The following is a 26,760-nucleotide window of genomic DNA, read 5'->3' as shown; positions in this document are numbered from 1 at the left end:
AGCCTCTATACTCCTTCAATGTCCTGAGTATTTAACGAATCTCCGTGGACCTCACTAACACGTGAGGTCCGCCCTGAGGAGGTGGTGGGCCGGCAGTGGTCCAGCAGGTGGGCGTAGTGGGCCTCGTACCATAGAGAACCACTGAGCTGGTATGGTGAATGCAGACAATAACAGGTGACCACACAGTCAGTAAACGATGTAATCTCCCTCCGTCCCTCAGCATCACTCGTCCCACAGCGCTAATTATTACAACAATCCTGCTATTATCACAACCCTGGTTATTTTTATCACTGTCAGGGGTCATCTGTAATATTGTCATCGCTAAATAATAGCAATTATATATTTATTTTGACATTTTTCGGCGATGCTGTGGTCACGAGCTGAATTGCAATGCTGTTCGCTCATGCTGCGTTCGCCAGCCTTGGTTGCTCCAACAGTACTGTGACTCTCACACCTGAGAATATTGCCCACGATTTAAAAAAAAAATGGCGTTTGTTTACAAGAGCCCTGAGGCTCTTGTAAACAATGTGTAATGTGAACCCCATGTAGCTGCGGGCCATTTGAATCGTGCCTGGCACCCTATGGCATATATATACGCCATGCACACTGTGGGACATGTTACTCATGGCGTATATATACGCCATGCGCAGTTTAAGGGTTAAAAGGCGGGCTGAAAGAGCAGAGCTCAACCCCCGCAAGCATGACTAGGTGAATACATGCAAGATCTTGCATTTATCGACATTAAAAAGCATTTACCATTATCTGACCATTTGTAGAGTTCATGTAGATCTATTTGTAATGTCTCACTATCACATTCACTTCCCACTTTACCATAGAATTACCATATATACTCTACATGGAAAGTACTGGAGGGTCAGGTCCTAAATTTACACAATACAAAAATATACTAGAGTGAACAATACAGAAAGAAATGCAGAATAGAGCCAGTGAAGAGTAGAGGTGCCTTAGGCAAAATCAGAGAACTCGGTATGAACATTAGAGGTCCACAATTTGTCACACATATGGGCAAATCTTACTAATATTGCAAAACCTTGATTAATTAACTCCAAAAGCTGTTTTGTTTGTTAATAAGTGTATTGAGTCATTTTAAAGCTATCCTGTAAGTATTTATAAAATAATCTTCTCCAGGTTGACATCTTCAGTTACAAAATGCTGCTAATACCTGTCCACCTGGGCATGCACTGGTGTCTGGCAACCATCGACTTCCGGGACAAAGCTGTCCGATATTACGACTCCATGCTGGGCAACAACGACCTTTGTTTAGAAGTGAGTTATTGTTTCCTGCCTGTGATGAGTATGTTCCAAGGATTGTTCGATACTTGTAGAGGAAAGCATAGTTCTGCTGTCTTGGTTTTATATGTAGATATTAAACCTGCAGAACATTTATGCCATTTGAGCAACATATAACCTGAAGAATTTTTTAAAATTATATGCAAGTGCCTCAATGCAATTATAATTAATAAAATTATCTTTTAAGAAATTGTGAACAATTTTTGGTATAAATTACTTGTATGTGTAGTATACAAGGTGTCAAAATAAAAAAAAATATCAATAAACATTACTTATAATAATAAAAATAAATTTCAGTCTCTTCTGGAATACTTAATGTCTGAGCATCTGGACAAGAAGTCTTCTCAGTATGACACTAGCAAGTGGAAGACTGAGAATGTTAAGGTGAGATACACGAGACATGCACGTCTTCACTTGTACAGTATTTACCAATTCCTGCTACAGAGAATAAGTCATAATAATGTGGCTGAGAACAAATAACCCAACCCGCACACATGGAAAGAAAGTGCTCATGTTTTGGCTGTCCTCAACCCTTGTCAAGTGCAGCTGGATGGACTGCAATGCCTTCAAATTTTTTTCCTAAATTATGTGCGGGTTGCGGTATTAGATTCTTTTTCACATTATGTAAAAAACTAAAGTTGTATGTAATGAAATGCCATTTTCTGAGTGAACCCTGGAGTCTCCCTGGAGCTATTGGGTTAATATGCGATATATTAGACTAGGGCAGTAGTCAATGGAGTTTGGTTAACCGGGGACCACGAGCCAGAACCTGGCCCCTCTCAGAGAGGCACAGGGAGCAATGGCCCCCTGAAAAGGCCACCTGTGGTTGGGGGCTTTCCCAATCTGCCATCAACAAGAGTTAGGCACCCAGAAAAGTAGGCATAACAAAACAGACCCCACATGGTAAGAAAATTGCAACCGAAAACCAAACAGGTAGGATTTCCCCAAGTCCCAAGGAAACAATCAAACGAGCAAACGTCACACACTGCTGCTGCACCGATCGTCCACGCAGAACCCGTGAAGGGGGAGGGGGGAGCCTCGGGCCCTCCGTGCCGGCTACCCAGCAACTTTAATTTGGAGGTTAAGCATCAAAACATTGGGGAGCCGGTCGGCCGAGCGGACAGCACGCTAGATTTGTGAATCTGTGGTCCTGGGTTCGATCCCAGGCGCCGGCGAGAAAAAGTGGGCAGAGTTTCTTTCACCCTATGCCCCTGTTACCTAGCAGTAAAATAGGTACCTGGGTGTTAGTCAGCTGTCACGGGCTGCTTCCTGGGGGTGGAGGCCTGGTCGAGGACCGGGCCGCGGGGACACTAAAAAGCCCCGAAATCATCTCAAGATAACCTCAAGATCGTGAAAACCGCCTACCAGAGGGAGGGAGGGAGGGTGCCAGGGAGCCTCTGGGGTTCACCCAGAAAATAGCGTTTAATTATATTCAACGCTGGTTTTGAATGTAATGCAATGCTCCCTGGAGCTACCTAACCAAAAATAAGAAAAAGAGGGACTTACCCCTGGAGGTGGCCGCCACTCTCTTCTCAACTCGAAGTCGAGACAACTGGGTGCAACCTGTGACTCAAAATCACACACAGATGACCAGGACCAGGAATCTTTACAAAATAACAGGCAGCCAGGATACTGTTCGACCTCCAAAATCCCTGCGCCTGAATATCAGCCCAAGACATGTTGGCGAAGACGGCAGCCAACGCATCAAATTTCCGAACATCATTGGCACGAGGATAAACTGCAGGCTGGCTAGACTTTGCAACCTGTGATGTTTAGACTCCAGCACAACTGCTCGAGCAACCGTCGAGTGACCCGGGACACCTCAAGAAACAGGTGAAGGTGGGACCGCAGCTGCAGCAATGACCAGAGAGAGGCATGGAAGCAGTCCGAGAATGCCAAACAAGACCCAGCCATGTCCGAGTCTGGGATGGAACCAGATGGAACTTCCTCCAGTTCACCAGGAACCCGAACCTGGCGAGCTGGGAAAGGACCACATCCCTGGCAAGCAGACAAGCAGAGCGGCTGGGAGCCACACCAGCAAGTCATCGAGGTAGGCCAGAACCCGAACCCCTAGCAGACACTAACGGATCACCACGACCCAGGTAAGACATATGAATCCGCGAGGTGCCAGATTCAAGCCAAAAGGAAGACCACAAAAGCTGTAAGCCTGATGCCCTACCATGAAACCTAACCAATCCCCGAACCCCAAATGGATGGGAACATGCCAATACGCATTCCTGAGGTCCAGAGACACCATCCAGGCACCTGGCTCCAACAGAAGCCAGATCTGAGACAGAGTGGTCAACCGAAAGGAGGTGCAAGGAATCCAGGGGTTCAGACGGAACAAGTCCAGAATGAACCGCAGATCCGCACAGTCCCGTTTCAACACTGGAAACAGGCGGGAAACCCACCTGGGGAACGGGGTTGTTTCGACCATGTCTAAGCACACCTACTCTTGAGATGACCCAACAAAGTGTAGGGAAAAAAGCCTGCCCACCAGCTCCAAACCCCCCAAAGGAGGAGGAGCCGCCTAATACCACCACAGGTCAGAGGAAACGACCCAAAATGCCCGCGGATCATGGGACCAGGCGTGACAGAGCGAGCTTTCTCCCTCACCGCCCCACGAAAGGGCCAACGCCCTCATGAAAAGCTGGCCGACGAGCAGAGGGATCTTTGCACCAACCAGATGACACCGGCCTTGAAGAAAGAGCGGATCAGATCACGCTAGCTCTGAAGGAAGTGCCGGCTCAGAAACTGGCACGAGTGGCCCACCCCAACCAGCGGAACCTCGACCAGCGGAAACCCGAACCCTGGCACAACCTTTCCGAGAAGGCCACCCTGAAGAGGCAAAAAGTCTGACATATGATGACAACTGAACGAAGCCGCCTGTAGAAACTGCATGAAAGCAGTCTCCACAAACAGCAACGAACAAAACGGCGAAGAAAAGCTAAGAGTCAGGGCCCAGGCGGATTCCAAAGAAAGAGCGAGCACAGCCTGTTGGCACGTGAGGTGAGAAGCAAAGAACAGAGACAGCACCTCATTGAGAATCTGCGCAAACAGCTTCAACAATGCGGCTGATACCCTTGCCATCGAGGCCAGCACACCAGACGAAGTCCTGGCACTCAATACCTCCACATCCTCCTCAACCCAGGTCGAGGATAGCGCGAGAAGAAAAAAGAAACACAAGACTGAAACCAAATGCCCACGGGCGCACAAATCAACAGCAACCAAAGACACCAAAAGTGTAGGAACTTGCACGTGCAGCTGCACAAGGCCAACATCACGAGGAAGCACAGAGGCGAACAAGCACGCATTAAGGCACTCAACCCCTCCCCCCACCCCCAGGTAAATCAGCAGAATGGTTGATGTTTTCAGCCATTCAAGTGCACAAGTCCAACAGAACCCATGCAATGCCCCTAACAAAAAGAATGGGCAGTCTGCCAGCGAGGAAAACTCCAGAACCTCCAAATGCACCCAATACGGGGAAGAAGAACCGAACTCAAACAAGGACAGATCCTTCACAGAGGTATAATCTGGGTCTCGCAGGAGGTATGCAACAAGCTCCTCCTGAACCTCCTTAGGTGAGATAAGAGAAGCAGAAAACTTCCGGAATGAAGGCGCCAAAAAAGCCAAGGGAATCCGGAACCAAACTCGGGGAGGAGCTGACCCCAAATCACTCATACAGGGAAGTGGTGTAAGAAAACCCCTCCCCCCATGCAACAACCATCCCTGCAACAAAGGCACCAAAACCCAAGCAGGGTCAAAGGGGACCCCAAAGCCCTCAGGTCAACACCTCCCCAGCCCTGGGAACATCCAACGCATTACTCGAGGCAGATCAGTCCTCCATACCCCTCTACCCCAGAAGAAATGGCAGAACAGAGAGGGGGCCCTGCTGGTGGGACCCAGAAGCCTCGGCAGGAGTAACCGCCTGGAATGCCTCCGTTCCCAACCCGAAAGGGGCAGTCCTCGAAGCCGCTCGAGTCTCATTACCAACTAAACCCCACCCCAACTCTGAAACCCTCAGACGTTTGGGAGCCAGGATCAAGGTTAACAACAGGGGGAAGGACCAGGGAGTGCAGAAGGAACCAAAGCGACTAACGCTTTGGTTCTTGAAGCGACTAACACCCTCAAGTCTGGGTCCCTATGACCAAAACAGGGCAGCCTCGGGGGATCTGGGTGGGCAACAACCTAGTGAGTTGCAGCAACATAAACTTAGCATGCAACGTGGATGCTGCCTGTACCCAAATATCAATTTCATCAGGATGGGTAAATTGGAGAACAAGCAGAGAACACAACTTGCGAGACTCCAGGTCAAAGGTGTCGTTGACCCAGTGGGCAGCATGGAGGAGGCAAAAGTGGTGACTCATCCAGAGACAAGGGCACACAGCAACCTGCAAACTCGCACGAAACGAGCTGGAACTCGGAACACGCATCCATAGGTCCACCGAGCCCCAACGGGGTTTTCCAGGGCTGTAGGCTGACTGCTACGGGAAGCCTGGGCATGCACAGGAGGCCTAGTCAAGGACCAGGCCACAAGAACACTAAGCCCAAGAATCATCATCGCAAAGTAAGGTGTTGGTAACCGGTTGAACCTAAAGCTAACAAGGGAGGAGATCAAAACACTGAAATCCCTTTGACGTGTACAATCAAGGGGACCTAGCGGAGGCCCACCAGCACAATATAAGCGGTCCTATTAGCCATACAAGGTAGACCCCTACCAGACAGACCCCCACTAGGCAAAGAACAAAAATAAAAGAAAAGAAAACGCAAGAATACAACATCCCCAGAGGAAACAGGAACCGCCCGCTGCATAGGTAAGATGGCTGTGCAATACCTTGATGCCCCAACCAGCAACAATACCACTCCTTACCCAAAACCAAACAAGGGCCATGAAACCCCGGTTAGCCCCAAGGGCGGGGTAAATTGGCCGAGCAGCAAAAAAAAACCCTTCGGAAATGGCATTCTGAAAGTACCAGGAAAGAGAACCCTAGCATCCAGGGGTAGTACTCACAGGGTGCTTAGGGAAGTCACCCAAAGTGCAAGCAGCCCTGGTATACTTGGTTACACCTGGCCACCACACCTCAACACTGCAGAGAATACCACTAAGGCAAAACACTGCCAGGAAATCGAGGCCAGAGTCGATGATCGCCCTAAATCTCAATAGCCAACGAACTGGAGTTGCTGGGTAGAAGGCACAGAATGTCTAGGGCAACCCCCTCCCACTCCTTGGGGGGAAGGGGGTGAGGGGGACTGCTCGTGACATTTGCTGTTTGATTGTTTCCTGGGGAATCGGGGGAGTTCTGCCTCTGTTCGGTTTTGGTTGCAATTTTCTTACCATGTGGGGTCTGTTTTGTTATGCCTACCTTTCCATGTGCCTAACCCCGGTTGATGGCAGATTAGGAAAGCCGCCAACCACCGGGGGAGGGGGGGGGGTTAATTCAGGGGGCCATTGCTCCCTGTGCCTCTTTGAGAGGCACAGGGGAGCAATGTGCCCCTGAGGTTTTGGCTCATTGCCCCTGGTAGGCTGAACTCCATTGACTATTGCCCTAGTCTAATATATCACATATTAGCCCGATAGCTCCAGGGAACCGAAGGGGCACCCCACATAAAAGCCAGTGTTGAATGTAATGAAATGCCTTTTTCTATTTGCATGAAGCAATCTCAGTGAGATTACTTCATGCAAATAGGTTGCATCAGAGACAGGAGCTCTGTTTGGCCTTCCAGGGACCAAACCCAAAACCTGGGTCCCCCTCACATAGGTGAACATAAGAATGAAGGTAACTGCGGAAGGCCTATTGGCCCGTACGAGGCAGTTCCTATTTATATCCACCCAATCTCATTCATATACATATATATCCAACCTAGGCTTGAAACAATCAAGGGATTCCACTTCCCGTATTTACCCCAAGTCTTTCCTAAATCTAAACTTATCCAGTTTATACCCATTGTTTCGTGTTCTGTCTTGTGTTGATACTTGTAATACCCTATTAATATCCTTTATGTACATTCATCCACTTGTACATCTCTATCATGTCACCCCCTAAAAACCTTAACTGCATAATCCAATCCATAATAACTGCTTAATGTCACCTAAACTTAACTGCATAATCTAAATGGGGCCTAACAATAGCAGGATATAGCTGAAGAACAACACCAGGTGTCTTATTACTAACGCTTCGATAAATAAATCCCAGAGTCCTATTTGCCTTATTACGAACAATTATGCATTGAATTTTTGGTTTTAAATTCCTACTATCATAACTCCTAGATACCTTTTGCAATCCAACTTCGCAATCTCAACATCATCTTGTTGATACAACTCGTATCTTGTAACTTTATGACCATTACTTAGTCTCAAAACCTTGTGAAGAAGGAGAAAGCAAGTGACAATTTGCCATCACGCTGGGAAAGTTATCCAGAAAGTCAGCAAAGCTTTACAGACAACTGGAATTTTTTTACTGAATGAGTGAATGAAGTGGTTTGCCCTTCTATCAAAAAATATCTGCAGGAGAACAGTTTGCAACTCAAGGCCGTGTTTCTCCTAGACAATGCTCCTGCTCATCCTCCAGCTTGGAGGATTCATTGTTGGAGGAATTTAGTTTTGTTACAGTAAAGTTCCTTTCTCCCAACACCACTCCTCTAAGCACTAATTGTCGCTTAATAGCATATCCCCTAAATCCTCTAATTCAGCCTATGGACCAGAAAATCAATGCCAATTTTGAAAAACTTTACGGCAGGTCACTTTTCATGAGATGTGTTGAAATGACTGATACCACAAACAACCTCACCCTCAAGGAGTTGCTTGTAGTACTCCTGCTTGTTAGCACTGGAGGGAAAAGGAGGGGGCAGCTCATCGGAGCCGGCAGCCCACCACTCCAGTTCTTGAACGATGAAAACCACCAACTGTCGGCTCCCTGAAGCTAACTTCCCAAAAATTAGTAAAAGGAGGTACTTAATCGGGAAGCAGCAGCACTGCAGGTCTCAAGACAAGGAAAAGACTGAAGGCCACAACAGGCACCCCAAGGCCCCACAAGGCCGGCAAAGAACCGGAACTTTCACTAGATACCTGGTGGCAAGGACCCTGTTAGACCTCCAAACCCCAAATGTTGACCGAAGATATTTTGCCAAAAACTGCTGCAAGAGCAGCATACTTCCTAACATCATGGGCACGAGCATAGACCGCCGGCTGGCTACACTTGATAACACTGTGGACAACCCAAGATACACAAGCCCTGAAATGGAACTGGGAAAATTGGATCCACCCAGAGAGCGTCTACCGTCACAGAACCAGTGGCTCGCAGATTGTGGTGTAAAGCCGCCACCAGACACAACACATGACACACCTACGGCCTAACCACCAAGTATCCACAACCAACGGATGCCTCAGGAAGCCGGCCGTCTCATGCTTCGCCAGAAAAGGAGGAAATGGCTGCAAGCGAACAAAACGACCACCTGGATTAAACGAACAGAACCCCCGGTGACTGAGGAGAGAATGAAGCTCACAAACCCGACCCCCCATAGGCTAAGGCTAACAAAACCAGGAGAATAAAGAAAAGAAAGGAATTGGTCCAAAGACCAAGAAGGCTCAGGTGGCACATGTGTTGGCCGAAGGTGAAAAAACACACAAGAAAACTCGTGGACCGGACCAGAAATAAAATCCACCCTAAACGCAGGCTGCAGCAGTTCTGCCAATGAAGAGCAACAAGAATAGGCATTATTAGATATGAGATGCCAATCCAGAAAAACGAGAGAGAGAGATAGATATATATAGAGAGAGATATATATATAGAGAGATATATATATATATATAGAGAGAGAGATAGATATATAGAGAGAGAGATAGATATATAGAGAGAGAGATAGAGATATATAGAGAGATATAGAGAGAGATAGATATAGAGAGAGATAGATATAGAGAGAGATAGATATAGAGAGAGATAGATATAGAGAGAGATAGATATAGAGAGAGATAGATATAGAGAGAGATAGATATAGAGAGAGATAGATATAGAGAGAGAGAGTTATAGAGAGAGAGATATATAGAGAGAGATATATATAGAGAGAAAGAGATATATAGAGAGAGAGAGAGAGATAGATCTATCTAATATATATATATATATATATATATATATATATATATATATATATATATATATATATATATATATATATATATATATATATATATATATATATATATTTGTATATTTTGGTAGCAGTCTTTCCTGTAGACATATATTATTAAATATGACCGAAAAAGTAAGATTAATAATTCTAACACAAATTTTCTCAATATTTCTTATGGTTCTTTTCACTGTCGATGGTAAGTGAAAAATCAGTTCTCCAAAATTCATTTCTATTTCTAGTCTATATATATATGTATGTATGTATGTATGTATATGTATGTATGTATGTCTCATTGAATATGACTGCATATTCTGTATTTAATATCTTCTGATTTAGGGCTTCTATCCCTCTATTTTCTTAGCATCAGGGCTTAGCTGAAAGAGGAGTTCTCCAAAACTCATTTTCGTAATTTCAAGGTGAAGAAAAAAAGTGAATTACTATAGAATGTATTACACTTATTTATACAATTTGCACAACGTTTCGAACCTCCATGGTTCATTCTCAAGTGAAAAGAATTTTAAGGACTGGTTGATTTTATACCCGCACTGAGTCAGGTGATAAGACAATAAAGGTGAAAACATGGGGGGATACATAAAGGATAAATGGGGGGTGAAACATAAGAATAGAGGTAACTGCGGAAGGCCTATTGGCCCATACGAGGCAGCTCCTATCTTCATACAAAGATTAATCAGGTGTAATTGGCCTGTTATGTTGAACAGTGTCTTCTGTGTTGGCATCGTTATGTTCTGGTCTTGTCCTTACTCTCATGGTGGGTAGAGTAAATAGTTCCGTGATTTGGGTGTTCATGGTTGGTTGTTCTATTCTTATGTGAATTGCTTCAAGAATTTGTAATCTTCTTGCATCTTGGGTTGTGTCTATTATACAGGTATTTTTGTTCAACATTTCTCTTGTTAGGGTGATAAAATGGGCTTGTCTCATGTGATTCCTGGGGGCACCAGATTGAAGATGGCATGTCAAACGCCTCATCAGCTTGGTCAACGTCATACCTATGTACTTAGATTGAAGGTTACATCCTTCGTGGGGGCAAGTGTACATGTATACAACGCTTGACTGCTGTAGAGGGTTCTCCGTCGGCTTCGGGCTGTTTTTGATAAGGAGTTCGGAAGTCTTCTTGGTTTTGTAAAATATTATCAGGTTTATGTTTTGGTTAGGAGTAATGCTTTTTACTCCTTTATGGATTATTTCTTTCATTATTCTTTCCTCTTTTATATGTTCGCTGTGCATGGTTGATTTGTAATATAATTTTATTGGAGGTATTGTAGTTTCTGTTCTAGGTTCAGGATTATACCAACGGTCCAAGTGTCTTCTTGTAGCAGCATTTATTTCCTCGTTGCTATATCCGTTGTTCACCAATACCTGAGTTACTCTTTCAAACTCTCTACTCACGTTGCTCCATTCAGAGCAGTGGGTAAGCGCTCGACGAATATAAGCATTGAGAACACTGGCTTCGTATCTTTGGGAGCACTCACTTCTATCGTTTAGGCATAATCCTATGTTGGTCGGCTTAGTATATACGTTGGTGCTTAAAGAGGTTCCTGTTTTTGTTATTAGTACATCTAAGAATGGCAGACTGTTATTTCGGCCTTATTTGGCCTGACATATGTGGTATACAAAGTTCTGAATGATTCTTTACACAAGTTTCTGAATGCCGTTCGTATGTTGGCCAGCCTGGCATATGCCGCTGATGTTATCCTCTTGATATGTGCTGCAGGAGACAGGTCTGGCGTGATATCAACCCCCAAGTCTTTTTCTTTCTCTGACTCCTGAAGAATTTCCTCTCCCAGATGATACCTTGTATCTGGCCTCCTGCTCCCTACACCTATCTTCATTACATTACATTTGGTTGGGTTAAACTCTAACAACCATTTGTTCGACCATTCCTTTAGCTTGTCTAGGTCTTCTTGAAGCCTCAAACAGTCCTCTTCTGTTTTAATCCTTCTCATAATTTTGGCATCGTCCACAAACATTGAGAGAAATGAATCGATACCCTCCAGGAGATCATTTACATATATCAGAAACAAGGTAGGACCGAGTACAGAGCCCTGTGGGACTCCACTGGTGACTTCACGCCAATCGAAGGTCTCACCCCTCACCGTAACTCTCTGCTTCCTATTGCTTAGGTACTCCCTTATCCACTGGAGCACCTTACCAGCTACACCTGCCTGTCTCTCCAGCTTATGTACCAGCCTCTTATGCGGTACTGTGTCAAAGGCTTTCCGACAATTTTCTGCAGAAAATGCAGTCCGCCCAGCCCTCTCTTTCTTGCTTAATCTTTGTCACCTGATCGTAGAATTCTATCAAGCCTGTAAGGCAAGATTTACCCTCCCTGAATCCATGTTGGTGATTTGTCACGAAGTCCCTTCTCTCCAGATGTGTTACCAGGTTCTTTCTCACGATCTTCTCAATCACCTTGCATGGTATACAAGTTAAGGACACTGGCCTGTAGTTCAGTGCCTTTTGCCTGTTGCCCTTTTTGTATATTGGGACCACATTCGCCGTCTTCCATATTTCTGGTAGGTCTCCCGTCTCCAGTGACTTACTATACACTATGGAGAGTGGCAAGCAAAGTGCCTCTGCACACTCTTTCAGTATCCAACATGAGTATGTCTCTCAGAGTATGCAACAGGTACTCTGAGAGAGAACTCTATCAACATCAGAGGTCCGAGACTGTTCAACACGCTTCCACTACACATAAGGGGCATAACTGGCCGACCCCTCACAGTGTTCAAGAGAGAACTGGATAAGCACCTCCAAAGGATACCTGATCAACCAGGCTGTGACTCATACGTCAGGCTGCGAGCAGCCGCGTCCAACAGCCTGGTTGATCAGTCCGGCAACCAGGAGGCCTGGTCGACAACCGGGCCGCGGGGACGCTAAGCCCCGGAAGCACCTCAAGGTAACCTCAAGGTAACCTCAAGGTAAGGTATCCATGGTGAGATCCCGTCTGGACCAACAGCCTTTCTAACATCCAGATCCAGCAGGTGTCTCTTGACCTCCTCAATCGTAATTTCGAACTCTTCCAAGGCCGCCTGGTTTACCTCCCTTTCTCCCAGCACAGTAACCTCACCTTGTTCTATTGTGAAGACCTCCTGGAACCTCTTGAGTTCTTCACACACCTCTGTGTTATTCTCTGTATACCTGTCCTCGCCTGTTCTAGGTTTCAATACCTGTTCTTTCACTGTTGTTTTCCTTCTGATATGACTGTGAAGTAGCTTTGGTTCAGTCTTGACTTTGTTTGCTATATCATTTTAAAAACTTTTCTCTGCTTCTCTTCTCACCCTGACGTACTCATTCCTGGTTCTCTGGTATCTCTCTCTGCTTTCTGGTGTTCTGTTATTCCGGAAGTTCCTCCACGCCCTTTTGTTCAGTTTCTTCGCTTCCATACATGCCTTATTATACCATGAATTCTTCTGTTGCTTCTCGGATTTTTCCCTTTGGGCCGGAATGAACCTGTTTACTGCCTCCTGACACTTTTGGGTAACATAGTCCATCATACCCTGTACAGACTTATCTCTGAGGTCTGTGTCCCAAGGTATTTCCCAAGCTTATTTCCCAAGGTATGTGTTGTGTGGTGGCCAGGAGTACCTCATCAGTGCTGGGGCTGCATGCGCTTAGTGGCTGACTTCCCTAAGCGCCCTGTGAGTACTGCCCGTGCGTAACAGGGTTATCTTCCTTGGGGCATTCGGAAACCATTCCCGTAGAGGTTCTTGCTGCTCGGCATTTGCCTCGCTTTTGGGGTCAGCTGGGGCTTGGGGCCCTTGTTTGGCCCTGGGTAGGGATTGGTATTGTGCTGGTTAGGGCATCAAGGTGTTGCACAGCCTGCCACCTAAGCGGCGATCGGTTCCTGTTGCCTCTGGAGACAGTGTACTTTTGCTGGGGTTTTCTTTTGTTTTTATTTTCATGCCTGGTGGGGGTCTGCCTAGTGTGGCTATAGTTCCACTGGTAGTGTTTGGCGGCCTCTGCTAGGCCCCCGTGATTGTACACGTCGCAGGGGTTTTCAGTGCTATTCTCTACCCCTCTTGTTATTTTTGGGTTTCTTAACCAGTTAGCAACACCTTGCCCGGGCTTCCTGTAGCAGTCAGCCTACGGGCCCTGGAAACCCCTGTCTGGGCTCGGGGGACCATTGAATGTGTCTTCCGGGTTCCAACCCGTCTTGTACGGGATCGTTGGTTGCTGTGCCCTTGTCTCTGGGTGACAGTCGTCACTTTTACCTCCGTCATGTTGCCTGATGGGTCACTGATACCTTGACCCGGAGTCTTACAAGATATATTCTGTGCTTGTTCTCCAGTACTCTCCTGATGTTATTACTGTTCAGAGTACAGGCAGCATCCGTGTTGCAAGCTTAGGTTGCTGCAACACGCTAGGTTGGTTTCCTACTTGGATGCCCCGAGTCCGCCCCGTTTTGGTTAGGTGCTGTTCGCCCCTTTCCCTCCCTGTTCCCGGCTCCAGACCGTCTGCGGGTTTTGGGGTCAGGGCGGGGTTTAGTTGGGGCCGAGACTCGGGTGGTTTTCGGAGGCTGCCCTGTTCGGGTTGGGGAACAGGTTTTCGAGCCTGTTCCTCCTGCCAAGGCTTCTGGGTCTTACCAGCGGCCCTTTCTTGCTGCCTTTCCCATGGACTCTTCGTTTTCTTTAAGGGCGGAGGGCTTGGAGGACGGCTCTGCCCCGGGACCTCTGTGGCTGGTTTCCAGGGCTGTGGGGGATGCCTTCTAGCAGTTCTGTTCTGGCGGCCATTTTTGTCTGCCGGTTTCCCGGCGTGGCCACCAGGGCGGCATTGCGGTTTGTTTACATGCGCCTGGGTGTGTGAGCGAGCTTCTTGGGGTTTCACCTTTTTTCAGGGGTTTTATTCCCCTGTTGTCGTTTATTTGCTTTTCTGGTGTTTTCTGCCCGTTTCCTGTTCCTCTGGGAACGTTTGGGTGTTGATTTTACACGGGTTTCCCATTTTGTCTGTTTTGGGTCTGGGCCCTTGGGTTTGGGCCCTTGGATTTGGGCTCAGTGTCCCTGGCTGTTATACTTGCTCCCACACCTTGTCCCTCGGTTTTCGGTCTGTTATGACCGTTTCCCTAGGTTCTGTCTGGGGGCTGTGCTTTGCCTTTCTGTGATGTTTCTCCGTCAGCAAATGTGGTGGTTTGGGCTCCCCCTGGTTCGATTCCGGGTTCCTTTGGGTTCTTTGGTTTCGTTCCAGAGGTTTCTTCCTCTTGGGCCCCCTTTGTGGGTTCAGGAGGCTTTGTTTCCTCGTGTGACCCGGTTCTGCCTTCTGGAGTTCCGGGGTCTTCCTGGCTTGCAGACTGATCTTTTTGAATCTTGGCACATGTTGTGGTCGTGCTGGGACTTTGAGGTTTTGTTGTCGAGGTGGGCCTTTTGATGCAGTTTTGTGCCTTCTTTGCCTGGCCGGCGTGGTGCTCTCTGCCCACTGGTCGGCGGCTTGTACTTTTCTTTTAAAGTGTATGTGTGTGTGAACGCATGTACATGTGTACGCTGTGTGTGTGTGCACATGTGTATACACACGTGTGTGTGTGTAACATACCTTGTGTGTGTGTGTGTATATGTATATGTATGTGTATATACATAATGTGTATATGTACTTTTTCTTTCAGAAAGGGCCCTGTTCCCTTCTCTGTTGATGGGGCGCTGGGGAAGCAGCTTGCTCTGCTGACTCTCACATGGTCCCACAGTTGGTGGGCGCTTTTGGTTGTCTTCCGGCCTCTGGTGGCGTCAGTGGATGGCTTCTCCCCCTTTGGGGGGGTTCAGAGCTGGCGGGGTGGGCTTCTTCCCCTGCGCTTCGTCATGTCATCTTAGTGGGTGCGTTGGACGTGGTCGATCCGCCCATCCTTCTAGGGTTCCCGTCTGCTCTTTGCAGACATGGGCCTTTCGAATCTGCGGTTCTTCTGGACTTCTTCAGTCTGCGCCCTGGATTTTTTCCCCTCCTCGGAGGATTGTTGTCTCCTGTCCGGCTTCTGTTGGGGCCGGGTGCCTGGATGGTGGCCCTGGACCTCCAGGTCAATTCTTGGCACGTTCCTCTTCTGTTTTCCGGGACTGGCACAGTTGGTGGTGGGGGTTCAGGCTTGCTGCTTTTGTTGCCTTCCCTATTTTGTAATTGGCACTTGGTGTATTTTTGCATCTTTACCGGATCTTAGTGCCTTGTCTGTGGCTGCTTGAGATTCGGTGTCTGGCCCACCTCGACGACTGGCTGGTGTGGGCTCCCAATCGGTCTGCTTGTCTGCTTGCCAGGAGTGTGGTTCTTTCCAGATCGCCGGGTTTGGTTTCCTAGTGATCTGGAGGCCATTCCATCTGTTTCTGTCCCGGGTTCGGACCTGGGCCTTGTTTAGGGCTATTGGGCCACTCCTTGTCTTTCCCTCCAGAAGTGTTACTGCGGCTCTGGTCCCGCCTTCGGCTGTTCATGAGGGGGTCCCAGGTTGCTCAGAGGTTGTTTGAGCGGTTGTGCCGGAGTCTGAACTTCGACGTGCTGGTCTGCCTGCAGGGTCGGGTTTGGCTTCGGCGTCTGTTTGGTTCCTTCGGAAACTCCCCTTCCGCCTCTTGCAATCATTGGGTTCGTTCCTCCGGGGATCTTGTGTAGGTGCTGCGTCACCAGCTTCCTCTTTGGGGTTTTCGGGGTTCCGTGCCTTGGCACCTCCCAGAACCTTCGCTCGATGTGTTCACGGACGGGTCATCTCTCGGCTGGGACTTTGTGACCAGTGCTCGCCAGGTCAGCCGGGGATGGAGGAGTCTCTCCGTCTGTCGGGCTCACAGCACGGTTCGGGAGTTCGTGGCTGTCGTGGCTGTGCTTCGGAGGGTTTGGGTCACTCGGTGCTCTACCATTCAGCTTCGTTCGGACTGATCTCTGGCGGTTCTTGCCGGAACCACAGGGTTTCTCTTAGGTGTTGACCTTTGGGGTTGGTTCCTTAGAGTGGCTCATTTGCTGGATTCTCGGGGTTTGGCTAACCGTGAGGTTCATGTCCGGGGTGTGTCCTGCGTCCTGGCGGACAGCTGTCTCGGTTCATTCCTCTGTTTGCGGATTGGCCAGTCGTTGCCGACTCGTTTTGTTGGCTCTGTCAGTCATATGGACTCCTGGCCATGGACGTCTTCGAGTCGGTGTGGTCTAGGCGTCGCCCATTTTATGTGGCGCCCTTACCCACCTGCGAGGCGTTCACGGTGGATGCTTTTCAGCAGGACTGGTCGAGGTTGGGGTACCTGTTCCTCTTCTCCCGGTCCAGCTGTTGCTTCGGGTTCTGGCTCGGTTGCAGCCCATTCCCACAAGAGCAGTCCTTATGGTTCCTTGGTGGCCAGCCCAGCTTTATTTTCAGACGCTGCTTGATAGGTGTCCGAACCCGGGGCGTTTTCCCGCGGCTCTGCCTCTTTCGGCAGGTCGGATCGGTCCTGTACGTGACTGGTTCGGCCTTCTCCTCGGCTCTTCGCATCTGGTATTTTGACGTGGGTATCACCATCTCTGAGGTGTTCAGGTGGCTTTGTTGACGGTGTCCCACCTGCGAGCTTCGTCTTGGCGACAGTATGACGTTCCTGGTGTTTCTATAACTTTTTCTTGCTCTTCGTAGGTTGTCGTCTCTTTCGCATATTGTTGTCTTGTCCTTTCTTGGGTTTTCAGGACTACAGTTATATGATGTTTTTACTGTCGCCTTGTTTTGTGTGGCGCTGGCGGAGCCGCTCCGGCTTGCATTCGGGGGTGGACGTCACATCTACCCCGTTTCGTACGCTTTCTCGTGTTTTGTTTCACCTCCGGCCTGCTCATGCGTCGCCTGAGCCGTCCTGGTCCTTGATCAGGGTGCCTTCTTATCTTCTCCTCAGTTTGTGGTATCCCCTTTGGTTCAGGTTTCTGCTCTTTGGTACTGGTGATAGATTTGTACGTGTGCAGCCTTTCTCGGTCCTGGCGACGGTCGAGACGGCTTCTTTCCAGAGGGGTTCTTGGATTATTGATGCTTGATTGGTTTGGCCGGGGTGCGTCTTGTGTTGTCCGGTTGTGCTTTTTGCCGTTACCTGCGTACCGTGTCTGGGGATGCGCTGTGGTTGATCCGGTTCCCCTCGTTCCCTGTTTTCATGGCTCGGAGCTCCCAGGTCGTCCACAGAGTTTTTCAGTCTTCCAGCCTGCGGTCTGTCTTTGCGCCTGTGCTGTTCAGACGTTTGCAGCTTTGGCTGCTGTTGGCGACATCTAGGGCTCATTTCGGGTGCAGGGATTTGAGGGGCGCACAGGTTCTTGGCCGCCCATTCTTTATGCGCGTCTGCTCCTGTGCGTTCTTGTTGCCTTGGGTCGCAGGTTGCAACCTGTTGTCTCGGCTTCGCATTGCAGAGTTGGTGGCGGCTGCCTCCCGGGTTAGCCCTTTCTTTTCCTTCTCTTTGGGTATGAAGCTCCAGGGAGCCATAGGGGCTCCCCACAGAAAACCAGTGTTGAATGTAATGAAACGCCATTTTCTGGGTGAGCCCCGGAGGTTCCCTGGCAACCCTCCCTCCCACCGGTCGGCGGCTTTTTCGCATTGGTTGAAGCTTAGCTTCCGAACTGAAGCTTGGCAGAAGGCGCAGTAAGTCCGGGGTCCCCCCTTCCCCACTTGGGGTGGGGAGGGCTGCGCGGACGATCGGCGCGGCAGTAAAGTGTGATGGTTGCTTGTTTCCTTGTGATTGTAGGGAGTTTTTACCTCTTTGTTATCCTGGGCAGGGCGAGACAGCTAGGCACGTCTCCTTGCACCCCGTTGCCTCTGTTCACCTAGCAGTAATTAGGAACTTGGTTGTTAGTCGACCGTTGTGGGTCGCTTTCTGAAGAATGGTCAAATACTGTTCATTTTCGAGAAAACTTCGAATTTCCCACAAAACATGGAACCTCTCTGTTCGGTTTTTTGTTTTAGTTTTTTACCATGTGGGGTTTGTTTTGTTATGCCTATTTTTCTGGGTGCCTAACCCCAGTCGATGGCAGATAAGGAAAACCCCAACCACAAAGGGGTTTTCCAGGGCCTATGCTCCCTGAAACCTCTCTGAAAGGGCCAGGTTCTGGTGCTGGTCCCTGGTAGGTCTGGTTGATACCTGGTTGATGGGGTTCTGGGAGTTCTTCTACTCCCCAAGCCCGGCCCGAGGCCAGGCTCGAGGTCTGAACTCCTTAGCTAATGTCCCGGTCTAATATAACATACATTAGCCCGATAAGCTCCAGGGAGCCTCCGGGGCTCACCCAGAAAAATGGCGTTTCATTACATTCAACGCTGGCTTTTTGAGTACAGTATAGCGATGATTCACTCATTTTATTATATAAATATATCACACTACATACTATTGAATAATATTACAGCAAAAAAACTACAAAAAATCAATCGGACACATTTAAATAATTAGGTAATTATCTCTTTGTGGCCACTCTGGCCTGACAGCTGGCGAGCAACAGAACGTCTGGGCCGCACGCTGAGTCAGCGCCTGTTCTTTGCCAGACTTCCCCACCCTATAGCGGGCAATATATGCTACTTATGATTTTTTTTTTCCCATGATCAGAGACAATTAACAGGTTTAGAAGAAAAAATATATATATTTTTTTTTGGTATGTGCCGGTGGGTGACAAATGATAATTAGCCCTGAACCACACAAGGGTTAAACAACATGGTCTGAAATCGACGAAAACCTTCGAAGAGTAAGAAAATGACAGAAAGACCACCAAGAAACTTCATACTGTCGCTGAGAAGACGACAGCAGATGGCAGACCATCAATGAAGCCACCTGATCACCATACAAATGGTAATACACACACATCGGAAAACCAGATGCGTAGTGTGGAGCAGTAAGGCGTACCAGTGAGATATCTCACTGGCCTTATCTGCTGAAAGAGGCGGAGTTGCGGAAAAGTGCCCGGGTTCGGACACCGAGCAAGCAGTACCTAAAACCAAGGCTGGACCTGCCACCATGGAGCCAGGAGAAGCACCCTCCCTCAGGAGGATTCCAAGTGAGCTAGGACCTGGAGCAACAACTAGACTGGGAAATAAGACGTACAGGAACCTCAACCAGTCCTCCCAAAAAGCATCTGTCGCGACGGTGCCACATACAATGGGAGACGCCGAGACCATGTCGACGCAAAGAGGTTCATCTCTGGGCGCTCATATGTCTGTCAAAGCCAAAGGAAGGAGCCGGTGTTAACCGTCCACTCCTTGAAATGAGGAATGAAGCATGATAGGCTGTCTGCCAGAGCGTTGGACACTCCCTAAATGTAAACTGTGCAGAGAGCTAAACCCTGAAAACTAGGCATAAGATCCACCCCTAGCAACCATCCCCAAAGAGCCATGAACCGAAGTAACTCCCACGGTTGAGACAATGAACCACAGGGAAGCACTCCAAATGGAGCCAGATCACCGAGCCCCGAGGAAGCAAAATCCGTTGCAGTGCCTGCCACACTGCTGACCACACCGCTGAAAACTCCTGCACCGTGCTGTGAAACTGATGTAAGGACAGCCCCCCAACTGCCTAGACGGACTGGTGAGCATGGGTCACAAAGCTCCAACTGAGAGACGAGGTGTCCGTGAACACATCCAGCGAGGGAAGAGGAAGGCGCCATGGCACCAAATCCTGAAAACTCAAAGACCCAGCAAAGCAGCAACCGACGCAAGGAGAGTGAGAAGTAATAAACTTCAAGCGTAAGAAGAGAGGCAGAAAGGCAAAATGAAAATGACATAGCAAGCAAAGCAAAGGCTCAACCTAAATTGTTGCACAGCCACATCAGGAGGAAAGCAACAGTGAAGGAACAGATAATAATATTGAGGATGGAGGCAGACAGATTCACTACAAACAAGGAAGTGTGTGAGGAACTCAATAAGAAATTCCAGGAGGTCTTCACGTTAGAGCAAGGAGACGTTCCAGAGATGAGATGAGAGAGGAAATAGATGACTAGGTACTGCTAGAGGAGTTTGGGATTACCAGTGGGGAGGTGAGGAAGCTTTTGCTAGAGTTCGATGTGACAAAGGCTATAGGCCCAGATGGAATCTCACCATGGATACTAAACGAAGGAGCAGAAGCACTGTGCCTGCCACTCTCCATAGTGTATAACAAATCACTGGTAACAGGGAAGCTGCCAAATATTTGGAAGACTGCTAATGTAGACAAAATATACAAAAAGTGGGATAGGCACGAGGGACTAAACTATAGGCCAGTGTTTCTAACTTGCATACCATGCAAGTTGATGGAAAAGATTCTGCGAAAAAAGCTTGTGGAACATCTGGAGTGAAAGAACTTTGTAACCCATCAGCATGGGTTCAGGGATGGCAAGTCATGCCTCACAGGATTAATTGAATTCCAGGCAACAAAAATCAGGCAAGAAAGAGAGGGGTGGGCTGACTGCATATTTTTGGATTGCAAGAAAGCCTTTGACACAGTACGATACAAGAGATTAGTGCACAAGCTGGATATGCAAGCGTGAGTGAAAGGGAAGGTACTTCAATAGATAAGGGAGTACCTAAGCAACAGAAAACAGCGAGTCGCTATGAGGGGCAAGGTCCCAGATTGGCGAAATGTCTCCAGTGGAGTCCCACAGGGTTCAGTCCTTGGACCTACACTGTTTCTGATATATATGGAATGATCTTCCAGAGGGAATAGACTCGTTCCTCTCAATGTTTGCTGATGATGCAAAAAATTATAAGGAAGATTAAGTCAGATGAAGATAGTATGAGGTTACAAGATGACCTAGACAAACTGAATGAATGGTCCAACAAATGGGGCTCAGTGGTCTGGGAATCTGACTCTCCTGAGGACCTACCTCGTCCAACAACAAGCATGGTCTTAACCCTACCAGACAGCCTCTTAAGCAGGGGCAGACCCCAGAGAAAATAACAAATGATCAATAGGATAACAGGAGAAGGCTTCTGCAGACAGAACTTAAGACACTGCATCCTCCAGGACGAGTAGAGGCAAGAAAGAGGAGCGAGACAAAAGTAAATAAAACAAAATAAAATACCAAAGCAAATAAAAGAAATGAGCCAACACAGCCGCCAACATGTGAGGCAGGCCTAGTAAAATGCTGCCACCACTTCCCAAAGGAGAGGGGCAAGCATCCTGGGCATGGCTGCCAAGGCAAGAACTGCAGGCCTCAAAGCCTCCATACCTGGTTCAGCACCAAGCAAACCCGTTCTCCTGGAGCTGCCCAGAGAGCCCCTCTACGAGGATCCAAACCCACGAGACTGTCACTAAGTTTCACCCAGAACCAAACTAGAGGGGACCATTTAAACAATCATACTCATATATCAACGAAGGATATTAAAATCTATCCCCTGAAGCAAAAGACCCCTCTGGAGAGGGAACCAGGGTCCAAGTAGGGTTCAGGGGAACTCATGGACACTCCTCAGTCTCTTCTTCAGCCCTAGAAGCCTGCCATGAAGTTTCTGGGGCAGAGCTGTAGTCCTTGTCCAACATCTGGGACAGAAACGTGTCCTCCCAAGAAAAGGCTCAGAGAGGCAGTTGTAAAGACAGGACCAGATGGCTCAACTGCTTCCACTGTCAATTTGGATGGGGATATCCACAGAGAAGTCCGAGTTACATTCTGAGCTAAACCCTGCCCCAACTCCGAGACCCTTGGATGCTTTGGAACCAAAACATGGGGAGGGAGCAGGTAGACCAGAAGCAGGATAAATCACATCCACAGGGGAAGGAACAGAAGGCATGGATTTCATCCAAGTTACTTAAGCACTGCCAATTCCAGGTTGTCACGAGCACTGCCAATTCCAGGTTTCTAAACACCTTAGGGACAACTCTAGGACATCCAACTGATCACAGTGCTGCAAATGCCTAATCCCAGCTAACCTGGCTTACAAATTAACAGCTGCCTCAAATGCATCTACATTGGAAGTGGAATCAGTCAATGCAAAGAGCGTGAGTGAAAAACTACACAGGACACAGAGTCGTAGGTGTCACCAACACAGCAGGCAGCATAGCAGAGGCAGAACGAATGATGTCATCTGGTAGCAAAGAAGGATGAGCACCCTTCAAACTTACACATGGCAAGTGCAGACTCGACAGGCCATGCCAAAAACCCACATGGGGATTACTAGAGCCTAAAGGCAGCTAATCAAGCAGGACACCCAGGAACTTAGGCCACTTGCTGGAAGACAGATGCTAAGTGCATCCAAAACAAACAGGTTACGACTGGCATCTGCAGCTTGTTATAAGAACAAACACAGAAACCCCAGCCGACCCCAACACAACCAATGGAACGCTCGCAACCTATGGCCCAAACAGAATGTAGTAGTGTAGTGTATGACTGTCTTAACAACCTCCATAGAAGTACAGTAGCACACCATTGGTAGTACTGTATATCCAAACTAACATCTAATATTCCATTCTTTTCTGTCTTCCCATCCATTACTTCGTGTAGCCGTGCAATAATTATTAGTCATCTCAGGACTTCAACCCTGTACATTTAGTTTTTCTTCACTCGAGAAGATATTCACCATTGCTACCATATTATCAGCATGTAATTAAGATCATTACAGGGTATTGTTGCTATAATGACCATGGGAGAGGGTGCCTCAGGTTCAGGTTGTAGTGGAAGCGACCTGACCACCGTATCAGGATTCAGGCTGTAAATTGCAAAAGCTGCCAACTATGAGGCAGAGTTGGATTGTAAATGAGGCATGTAGAAAGCATCACGTCTTATGTATTACTGTTACCGAATGTGTTGCAATACTTTCTTGTTTCTTTTTCCAGTCTATACCACAGCAGATGAATGGATCAGACTGTGGAATGTTTACCTGCAAGTTTGCCGAGTACCTGTCACGCAACGTTCCCATCACCTTCGAACAACAGAATATGCCATACTTTAGAAGAAGAATGGTATACGAAATTGTTACAGGGCATTTGCTGTAATAAGCAGTTACATGTTTAATATAAGAGAGAGTAACAATTTTGATAACACACATTGTTAGACACTAGCCCTGATTTTTAGAGTGATGGACTTGTGAATGATCATACTAAATGCAAGTCTGCCAATACAGTTTATTACTTGATTCACAATCATGTTGTCTCGAAGAGATGGTCTTACAGCTGTAAATAATGAGAAGAGCATCATACATTGTATAATAATCATGGATAAGTGTAGAGCACACAGTACTAAGCCCATAAAAGACAGTTCTGAGCATGCATTAATTTTCCCGTTCATTACTACTATAAGACCACATCACACGAAGATGATTATGAAACAATTATTTAGTTGATGTATAATTAGGAAAATAAACGAATGTTGTTAAACATGTTTTGCAATTGTATCAATTTTCCCATATTGTACCTGTTCTAACCTAACATTAGTAAATTAATCGGTCACCTTATTTCTCCACCCAAACTTAACACTTTCACTGTTCCAGAGCGATCGCTCCACCTTTCCTAGTGGTTTTGGGCGTTCTGCGGAAGCGTACGGTAATATTGAAAAGTGTATACCTGTACTCATTTTCAACTTCGTCACCTTAATTTTCGTCCTAGGTTGTTCAATTTTGTATCAATGTGTTCACAATAGAATGCTCTACAGGACTAAAAGCATATACACTCCAAAAGCCCGGCTCACCACCCGCAGCAAACAAAGTGAGAGCGAGTTACCCGGGAGCGCGCAAGAGCGATAAAATGTATACATTCTTTTCACTTTGGTCACCTCAGTTTTCGTCCTAGGTCTTTCATTTTGGTATCAATGGGTTCGCAATAGAATTGCCAACAGGAGTATATGCATATAATGTCAAAAAACCGTGGCGCACTCCACCCACCAACGTGATGAAAGCAGGCCGCGGTTACCCAGAAGAGAGTTGGGAGACTCGCCCAGCCTTCCATTAGAGAGGGTGGTAATGCTGAAAAGTGTATACTTTGTCATCTCAATTTTCGTCCTAGGTTTTTCAATATGACATTAATGTGTTCACAATAGAATTCTCTACACGATTAAATACATATGAAGTCCAAAAGCCCGGCGTACCACCCGCACAAAACAGAGAAAGTAAGAGTGTGTTACCCGGGAGCGCTAAAGAGCAATGAAATGTGTACACTCTTTTCACTTGGTCACCTCAATTCTCGTACTAGGTCTTTCATTTTGGTATCATTGGGTTCGCAATAAAATTCCTCACAGGAGTATATGCATATATAAAGTTCAAAAGCCCGGTGTACCACCTAAAGCAAACAGAGAAAGTGACAGCACGTTACCCCCATGAGCGCTCATCAAGAGCAATAAAATGTGTTTACTCTTTTCAACTTTGTTACCTCAGTTCTCATCCTAGGTCTGTCATTTTGATATCACTGTATTCGCAATGAAATTCCCTACGGGAGTATAGGTATACAGTATAATGTCCAAAACCGCAGTGCGCCTCTTCCGCATTCAAAACGAAAGCAGGTCAAATTTTGATGCCATTAGTGGAAATAAGGTACTAAAATTTTGACTCCATACTTCATCATTAGTGGGCAAAAGTGTTAATTAGTTTTGGTATTATTCACATTAAATAACACATTTAAATTAAATGATTCAATAATGCACATTTCTGGTGGAAGTCCTTGGTGGCTCCCTAGAGCTACTATCTCCTGAGAGCTCCCGGGTAACTTGCTCTCACCTTCTGTTTGCTGTGGGTGGTAAGCTGGGCTTTTGGAGTGTATATGCTTTTAGTCCTGTAGAGCATTCTATTGCGAACACATTGATACAAAATTGAACAACCTAGGATGAAAATTAAGGTGACGTAGTTGAAAAAGAGTAGTAACATGCCATACTTCTAGGTGCTATCACTTGAAGAGTTTTATGGCCTACTGGTGACCACAAGCCAGAACCTGATTCCCTCAAAGATGTGCAGAGAGTGGTGGCACACATGGTAAAATTTCTACGAATATATTCATGTCTGCCACCCACCAAGGAAAGTACCCAGCAAGACAGCGAGACAAAACAAACCATTGCTGGCTTTAAACGAGACCGCTGCCTCGAGAACTGCCAAGAAAACTTCCCCAACAATGTAAACAAACTAGTGAAAATTCACAAAACTAGCACAAGCTCTTTCACCCTACCTTCTTCCTTGTTTAGGAAAGGAGGAGGGGGGGGGGGGCAGCCAGGGTCAGCTGGCTGTTCTGATGGTTGTTCATAACTTGTCGTCCTCTCTGTTCTGGCTCCAGTCTCCTGGTTTTTCAACTAGAGGTGTTTTGCCTTTGTGGCTGTCCCTGTGCACTTTGGTGCACCGTGAGCCAGGAGTTTAGAGCGCTTTAGATTTGCAGGTCTCAGGATTCCCTTCCCTGCACTCCTTTAGTGCTGACCATGCACTGCCATGGCTATCTTCCCTTGAGTGTTCGAGGTTAACTCCTTTAGAGGTCTTCCTCACTTGTGGTGATTCTCTCCCTAGGTAAGTCTTTGGCTTTGTCTTTCCTCAGGTTGGGAGTGATATGCTGGCAATGTTCGCTGGGTTCATGCAACTACTAGAACTCTGTGGTTGGCCCCTCACAGCCACGTGACTGGCTGTGTTGATGTACTGATCTCTCTTATTCCAGAGAGCTTCTTCAATTATACAGGACCAGCGTAGCATTCCCAGTGCCTGGGCTTCCGGCAGGTTTACAGGTTACATCCCCTGTAGGCCTTGGTAAACCCCTAGAGGGTTTCGTGTTTAATAGATATCTCCCCCCACCCCCGAACCCGCTCTCACCTCGTGCAAATTTGAGAGTTGCACGTCATCAGTACCACGTGGCAAAGTTCATTTCTTCTGCCTCTGCTGTACTGCCTGCTGTGTTGGTGATACCTTTGACTCCGAGTCAGGACGGGTTTGTTCCCAGCAAGTTACTCTCCTTTCTGATCTACCTAATGAGGTTTGGGTTTTTCGGGTAGTGTCTGTGTTGCAACAGTCTAGGTTGTGTGTCCATTTGGATGCCCCAGAGCTACTCAGATTGGTGTTTAGGGACCTTGATTAGATGGTGTTGGTTAACTTTACCATGGTTCAGCTACACCACCCCTTCCTTCCTTCCCTGGTGGACATAATTGGCCCTTCCTCTGATCCTCCTCCCCCCTTGCTTCCGGCCCCAAAGCTTCTGTGGATTTCAGGATTTAGTTCGAGATATGGCTTGGTAGGCAACGGGGTTTGCCCCCTTCCAATTCAGGGGCCAGTTTCATGAAGCAGTTACGCAAGCACTTACGAACCTGTCCATTTTTTCTCAATCTTTGGCGGCTTTGTTTACAATTATTTAACAGGTAATGAACCCCGAAGCACCAGAAGGCTGTTTATAACAATAACAGCAGTTGATTGGGAAATTTTCATGCTTGTAAACTGTTTAATAAATGTAACCAAAGCCATCAAAGATTGAGGAAAGATGTACACGTTCGTAAGTACTTGCGTAACTGCTTTGT

At 47.3% G+C, this 26,760-nt stretch overlaps 1 protein-coding gene across 1 annotated transcript in view; it reads left to right on the top strand.

The window, feature by feature from the left end:
- The window catches only part of LOC123749652 (sentrin-specific protease 1), a gene marked incomplete in the record, with an annotated part of 209,597 nt that extends 185,924 nt beyond the window's left edge, over positions 1–23,673 (top strand). The window contains 3 exon segments of the mRNA XM_069334326.1: positions 1,150–1,287; positions 1,609–1,695; positions 23,127–23,673. Of these exon segments, the coding sequence (XP_069190427.1) occupies positions 1,150–1,287; positions 1,609–1,695; positions 23,127–23,285 (384 nt within the window).
- Between the last annotated feature and the right edge of the window lie 3,087 nt (positions 23,674–26,760).

This window comes from Procambarus clarkii, chromosome 31, assembly GCF_040958095.1.
Source record: "Procambarus clarkii isolate CNS0578487 chromosome 31, FALCON_Pclarkii_2.0, whole genome shotgun sequence".
NCBI classification, from domain to species: Eukaryota; Metazoa; Arthropoda; class Malacostraca; order Decapoda; family Cambaridae; genus Procambarus; species Procambarus clarkii.
Note: the sequence above shows the minus strand (reverse complement) of the source record. Positions and strands in the feature narration are given on the sequence as shown.